At 40.9% G+C, this 7,562-nt stretch overlaps 1 protein-coding gene across 1 annotated transcript in view; it reads right to left on the bottom strand.

The window, feature by feature from the left end:
• LOC112547983 overlaps positions 1 to 3,419 on the bottom strand; it is a 12,308-nt gene extending 8,889 nt beyond the window's left edge. Inside the window, exon 1 of the mRNA XM_025191718.1 lies at positions 3,370 to 3,419. Coding sequence (XP_025047503.1) covers positions 3,370 to 3,419 — 50 coding nt within the window. The remainder of the gene's footprint in view (positions 1 to 3,369) is intronic.
• Between the last annotated feature and the right edge of the window lie 4,143 nt (positions 3,420 to 7,562).

Below are 7,562 nucleotides of genomic sequence, written 5' to 3' on the forward strand. Positions count from 1 at the left end.
TGTTGCAGGGGTTCAGGCTAGACGATCTGTTCAGGACCCTCCTGACCCTAGCTACTATGAAACTATGAAGCTATGAAGTTGCTGACGTGAATTGCTTTTGTCTGTCATTGTTTGTTTTCTTACTACGCATAGTTGTGTTTTTGTTAAGTCAATAAATCTTTCTTACCTCTCTACCCCCGACCATACTCTCAATCCCGAACCCTCCGCAGGCAGCTAGGACACGCTCCTACTAATGCGGCCCAGGATGCCACTAGCCTTCTGGGCAATAAAGGCACACTGTTGTCTTATATTCAGCTTATTGTCCACTATAACCCCAGGTCCTTTTCTCCAGACCTGCTGTTTTTCTGCTGTTTAGCCAGTTGGTCCCCAGCCTGTACTGGTGCATGGGATTGTTCTATCCTAACTGCACGACTTTGCACTTGTCCTTGTTGAACCTCATGAGATTTCTTTTGGCCCAATCCTCCAATTTGTCTAGGTCATTCTGAATCCTAACCCTACCCTCCAACATATCTACTACTCTCCCTGGCTTGGTGCCATCTGCAAACCTGCTGAGGGTGCACTCCATCCCATCTTCCAGGTTATTGATGAAGATATTGAACAAAACTGGCCCCAGGACCCTGCCCTGGGGCACTTCACTTGATACCAGCTCTCGACTAGACATCAAGCCATTAATTACTACCTTTTGAACCCAACAATCCAGCCATTTTTCTGTCTACCTTATAGTCCATTCATCCAGTCCATACTTCCTTAGCTTGCTGGTGAGAATGTTGTGGGAGACTGCATCAAAAGCTTTGCTAAAGTCAAGGTATATCATGTCCACTGCTCTCCCTGCATCCATAGAGCCATCTTATCACAGAAGGCACTCATGTTGGTCAGGCATGACTTGCCCTTGGTGAATCTGTGCTGTCTGTTCCTAATCACCTCCTTCCCCAAGTACTTAGAAATGGATTCCTTGAGGACTTGTTCCATGATTTTTCCAGGGACTGAGGTGAGGCTGACTGGTCTGTAGTTCTCTGGATTCTCCTTCTTCACTTTCTTAAAGATGGGCATTATATTTGCCCTTTTCCAGCCATCTGGGACCTCTCCTGATTGCCACAAGTTTTCCAAGATAATTGCTAGCGGCTCTGCAGTCACATTGGCGAACTCCCTCAGCATCCTCAGGGTCATAGCATGCGGACCCAGGGTCCAAGCGTGGGGAAGGAAAGGGTACACTTTACCAGAGCCCAGAGATCCAGGAGGGCCCGGCCCAGGCTGCAACCCTATTACCACGAGGAAAAAAACCTGAACGCTACATTGTAGGTCATGCTTGAGGATATGTATGGAAAGTTATTTACTACCTATATGGGGTCTCCACTGTGAGATTTGCTGAAGCCAATCAGAAGCAGAGCAAGCAATATTCTGAACAGTGAGTTGCTGGCCAGCCCAAGGCCCTTCTGTAGAAGAGATGCTCTCTAGTGGGTTATGGAATAGAGAAGATCCCACACAACTTACTGTTTCATTTGATGCACTGGCTGGGGGAATTTTCAACTAATTGCACGATTTCACAATGATTTCACACTTAATTTATGCAACACAATTTTATTTTAAGAAATACCATAAACATCAAAACCACAATAACTATATATATGGAACAATACTCTAAATGCACTTCTTTAACCAATGACAATTACAACTAACTATATAATTTGAACTAGAAAAGTTATTACTAGATTATATTTACAATCCTAGGATTCCGAGAAGCCAAACACCTAGATATGGTTTCATTCCTCAGTAGTACAATTTAATGGGCTGGCCTCGGTAGTACAGTTCAATGAGCTGGCCTCAATACTGATAGGACTACTGATCTGTTCTCAATACTGATAGGAATACTGATTTGTTCTTGTCCCTTCCTTCGGTCCCACTCGGGCGCTCCGCGGCTTCAGTGTGAACTAAGAGATTCATGTTCACGGAGAGGGTGGTTCAGGTGATTAGTCTGATCCGGCCTACACTTGCAATTCTTCCTTCGGTGTTCTGCAAGTGAGGTTATCTCCAAACTGGGACAGTAGGTTACGGTTTACATAGCGGGTAAATTGGCATCATGGGCCCCTCCTTCCCAAGCTCGTCACTACTCCCATATTTGGGCTCGGATATTATGTCATGGAAAATTTCTTGGCGGGAAGATTTTAGCCACTGAGTGGAATTTTCCTCTGCAGTGAACTCTTAGTGCTCTCAGTTTCTAGGACTTTCCATACCACTGGTGAACCTTTAGGGTCCTCAGTTTCTGATTAGTTGTCTAAAATCCTTTAGGGTTCAATTTCTCGGAATTCTAGTCAATTGTTAATTCTGGCCTAAACTGACTAATGGGCTTTTATTACATACCCCATAAACTACATAAACTTATAATTAAGGTGACAAGAGAGAGTGTGCTTGTGTAGTTGTTAATTCTAAGACTTGTAGTTTGAGACACAGAGGGATTTATGCTTCCCTATGTGACATGCTGTCTCAAGAACTACAAGTCCCAGAGTCCCTTGTGTATATTGATAGCGAAGGGAGGGACAAAGAACCATATAACAAGGGACAGCCATCCCAGGGACAGTGGAAGCCACAGTGTTGCTGGTAGGGTTTACAGGCCCAAAAGTGAGTAATGAGTTAAGCCTGGTGGTCTAAACATTGCACAGAGAACTGAAACAGGGATAGGGTTAGTGCCTAGAAGGAAAGGACATTTCTTTCTCTCTCACACACACATGTGCAAGGGCCCAAGCATCATTTCCTTGGGCCCAGTACAAACTTGTAAGGCAGGCCCCCTCCCACACACACACACACTATCCCACATACATAAAATCTCATGAATCATGAAAGAAAATTTTCTATTTTAATTCTGAAACTACATTCTACATTGCTGACTACTTTGTAACTTTTTGATTGTTCATCCTAATAATGGTATTATCCAGTTGATGTTTTGATTCTTTGTTCTAATGGACCGACATGGCTGCAAACATTTTATAAATAGACCAATTCACTTTAAAGCTTTATTTTTCTGGCCTTTTTCATTGCAAAACCATGAATTATCTCCCCAAAGTCAGTTTCTCTTGCAAGTTCATACTCAGTAAACAAAATTGCAAGGTGGCTTAACTGTTCTTGTCCCACAGTAGAACGCCTGCAGTTTTTGATGAGTGCTAGCTTGCTGAAACTTCTTTCAGCTTATGCTACTGTCACGAGCAGTATGCAAAAGATCCATATAGCTATGCCTGCTTCACTGAAAATTAGTTGCAGTTGTTTTTTGTAAATCTCATTTAATAAATAAGTTCATACTTGTTTCCAAAAGTAGATTTGAAGATATTTTTTCAGATGCAACATTTCACAAGGAAAATTCTCAGATCTGTAGGATACCTGTGAAGTAGACGTTTAGAAGCTTCGTCCAGTTCCTCAGGCTCTAGCATCACATATCTTAGGACTGAATGGAATGTAAAACAAATGTTATTGGTTGCTTTGAATCTGTGCTCTAATCCACAGATTCATGAGATTTTCTGTATGTGGAATGGTGTGTGTGTGGGAGGGAGCCCAAAGAAATAATGCTTGGGCCCTGTGCAGAGCCATGGACTTGTACACGTCCAGCTTTTCTAAACAGTCCTGTTCTTTCACCATTACCGGCTGCTTATGTCCTCCCCAAACTGTGCTACCCAGTGCAGTAGTCTGGGAGCTGACTTTGCCTGTGACTACTGAGGTTAAAAAGGCATTGAGTACTTCAGCCTTTTCTGCATCATCTATTGCAATAGTAAAAATCAGAAGGGGCAGACAGGTGTTCCACAGTTCCTGCTCCTGCAACTGAGCCTGTGCAAATGGCTTCCACCCAGCAGTGAGCTTTCTTATGGGTACCAGCATCTTCCTTCTCTATGTGCCTGGTTGCAGGATTGAGACTGTAGACTTGGTTCACCTAAATTAGTTGGATTTTATATATATATCTATATATATATAAAATCCAACTAGATTATACTAGTATAGGTGTGTGTATGTGCATACATAGATATATACATATATATACACATACATATATGTGTGTACATACGTACATATCTGTATATGTATAAACAGCAACATTCAGACTGCAATAAAGTAAGCAACATTCAAACTACAATAAGCAAAAAACAGCCTGCTAATCGTATGGGAGGTAAGTCTCTCCGTGCACACACACGTGGTGCAGAAGTGCTCTGGTAGATGCCTTGCACATTTGTGCTCATTTCACATCTGAGGAACCAGCAGTGGAAGTGATTCTAGATAATAACTATGCATTCTGTGGCTTATAGACTATAATAATGGTTCAGTGATTTATTCTTAGTATGAATGGATTCTCCGTGAACTTAGGAACCAAACTATATGTTCGTGTGTGTGTGTGTATTTATGTATGTATTAATGGGAGGGCAAGATTCTGTCTTCACATCCTGCTGTCAATCCAGAGTAAGTCAACTAAGGAAAAAAGGCGGTCATATTACTGCCATACTGTCATATTATATCACTGGGAGTTGAGGTCAGATTCTAGTCTAAATATCTTAAAAACAGATTTAAAATTAATCTAAATGGGATGCATCTCCACAAAATGAGAAATGTTGGGACAGTGCATGCTGACAAGCAGAAGTAAAAATACTTCTGTGGAGAAGTAAAAATATTTCTGGGGAATGCTTCAGTATAGATTGCCCTGCTCTCATCTGACCTCATCAATTACAGAACAATTTAGAGGATGAACCAGTGTACGCTGAAGTTAATGGGCACTCTTTTTTTTTTATTTAATGAGAAAAGTAAAGCCAAACTCTGGTCTCATTAAAGCTAATGAGAACATTTACTTCACTGGGTTTTGTATACAAAATCACTTAAATTCAAAAGGGTAAAACTGGAAGAAGGAAAAAAAAAAAAAAAATATATATATATATATAAAACATGCTATGCGATCTAACAAAAATGGACATTTCAAGCTAACTTTTCGTTGAAACAAACACAAGCCCACATCCATGAGTGCAGAGGGGCAAAAAGTGATTCTTCCCTCAATGAGAAATGCAGGGTTCAATGTCTGATAGATGTTCCATTCTGCTTGGTGGCAACACTTAAGGTAGCCTAGAGTTAAAGCATAATGATAGCACTTTCTAGCCCTAGTATCTAGTCTACATAGTAACATAGTTGGAGAGAGAAGTTTGAAAACATGATCATACTATACTCTGAAAATTTCTGAAAGGGCAAAGCAATTTAAAAACAAGCAAACAAACAATACTCTTTTTTTAAAGAAAAGATCTTTTTTTTTTTTTACCATTTTTTTACCAAACTCATGATTTTAGGATTGGCAAGACTGCTTTGTCTACAATATGGAGCCTTTACAGCCCTTATGGGTACAGAGACCTAGTAAAGATTCAGCATGTGTTGCGAGAGCAAGTTTTTCCAGGAGCACAGCTACACCACCTCCCTAAACCACAAAAGCAAAGCTGACAAAGTACTCTTCTTTCAGGATAGCTGCACCCACACTGAGTTGTGCTGGTGTAGCTATGTTGATAAGAGGTTGCTATGTAGCTGCGCTGGTCAAACTCTGTAGTGTAGACTCAAGGCAAGCTTAAATGTGAAGTCCTTGAATCTTAGAAGCAGAGGATAAAGGAGACACTGTACGTCTTTCTGTCCATATACCCATCAATATCAAATTGTTTCCTGCTATATACAAACTAATTTGTTTTCCAGGACAGTTTCTAGTTTCTTACCTTGAAAAATGTGCTTTGCAGTATTTCTCTTGCATTTCTTCCCTTGTATTCATACCTCAGTACATTGCAGGCTTAAGAAATTCTTCCTGACATTCAGTGTACATCTTCTCCATCTTAATTTTTTCTAATCACTCATGTTAATACTCCCTTGTACAATTATAAACATTTTTTCTAGCCTTGAAGTTTACTGCCTTCAAATATTTGTAGATTGCTATCACAAACCCTCCTGACTCATCACGTAACCATGCAAAACAGTTTTAAAATTGTCCCTCCTAAATCAATACCTCCAGGTGCAGGACAATTTTTCTCTTCTCTGAATTCCCTACTGACTAAAAATATCTCCCCATCAGTGAGGCATACAGAAATCTATTCCCTGATGTGGAGATAATACCTAATTCTTAGATGGTATTGCAAAAATTAACTAGGTGTTGTGTACACTATCTGGTTTTAAATGAATTAGGTTTAAGAAAGAAGGATTGATCATAGAATTCCTGTCCAGATTTTTAATATTTGCATTTAGTACATTTTTAACAGAAGAAAAATATATAGGATATATTGGAAAAATTAGGCTAGTTTCTACAGCATATGCTTTCAAAGGCACTTTTAACCTGTTTTGCTTTAATTTTAATCTTTTTAACATTATCATCATTCTTATTACTATTATCTGGATTCTACATATTTTTCAAAGATGTATTACCTTCTTGACAATTAAATAAAGCAAATTGTTATTTTATTATTATGTGTGACACCCCTACAAAAAGGTGGGTCTGATCTACCTCTTACACCTTTGTTAAGTATAGATGTCAGTACCTCCCACACTTTATGCTTTGAGTGGGGAAAAATAGGAAATAATCAAAATGAAGTGTGGCTGTTATAGAGTAGTTCTTCCAGTTAATATCCATCAATTCAGGGAAAGGGCAGTAAGGGAAAAGCAAATTTACTTTGATGATCTCTTTGGCTCACTCCATCTTAACTGTTGCTACCAAGCAGAATAGGCCATCTGTGAGTCATTGAACACTGCATTTCTCACTGAGCGATCACATTTGAACAAATCAATACTCACATGATTTTTAACTTTGATTTGGCTGTAGTAGTTTTGGATAGCCCCATGTGATAACTGATTTGTCAATGCCAGGGGTCATCAACCCCCGGCACATGTGCCGAGCATGGCACACACGGCCATTTTGCTTGGCACACCACCGCCAGGCAAGCAGCTGCTGCCAGCCACAGAGCTCAGGCTGCTCCCAGCAGGCAGCTGGGAGGTGTTACATCTCAGCCATGTGTTCTAGGGCAACCCTGGCACAGGATGCAGTCTGTCTGACTCACAAGGACTCACCCCCCCACCTCCCCTCCACTACATAAACGAAACTGATTAAGATGCAGTGAGAGACACACCTAAGACCCTCCAGATAAGGGTGACAAGAGTGAAACAACTGCCCTAGGTCTCATTTGCATCTGAGATGGAACCAGATGACCATTCATTTAATGAGAGATGGAGAACAGAAAGCCTGAAGCAGAGACTGCAGTGAATTCTGGGACCAGAGAAGCAGGGGAGCACTGCATGATGGGGAATCTGTGCTCCAAATGTTAATCAACCCATGTTCACACACACCCAGCTCAGCATTTATCAGACGAGTTCTAATCTGGATTTACTAAGGACTTTTCCCCCCCAGACACACACACACCTCTAAGTTTAATAGGCATCTCGGGCCGTACATTCCCCGGTCCCACTATGGGAGGCCTATTTAAACTTGATTGACTAAAACTCGGTTGCCGGGTAAGGGAATACTGAGGTAAGAGACCGAGTCAGAGGGGGTATGGGCAACATTTGAACAATGGTTAAGGGTT

Source organism: Alligator sinensis, unplaced genomic scaffold (assembly GCF_000455745.1).
Source record: "Alligator sinensis unplaced genomic scaffold, ASM45574v1 scaffold696_2, whole genome shotgun sequence".
NCBI classification, from domain to species: domain Eukaryota; kingdom Metazoa; phylum Chordata; order Crocodylia; family Alligatoridae; genus Alligator; species Alligator sinensis.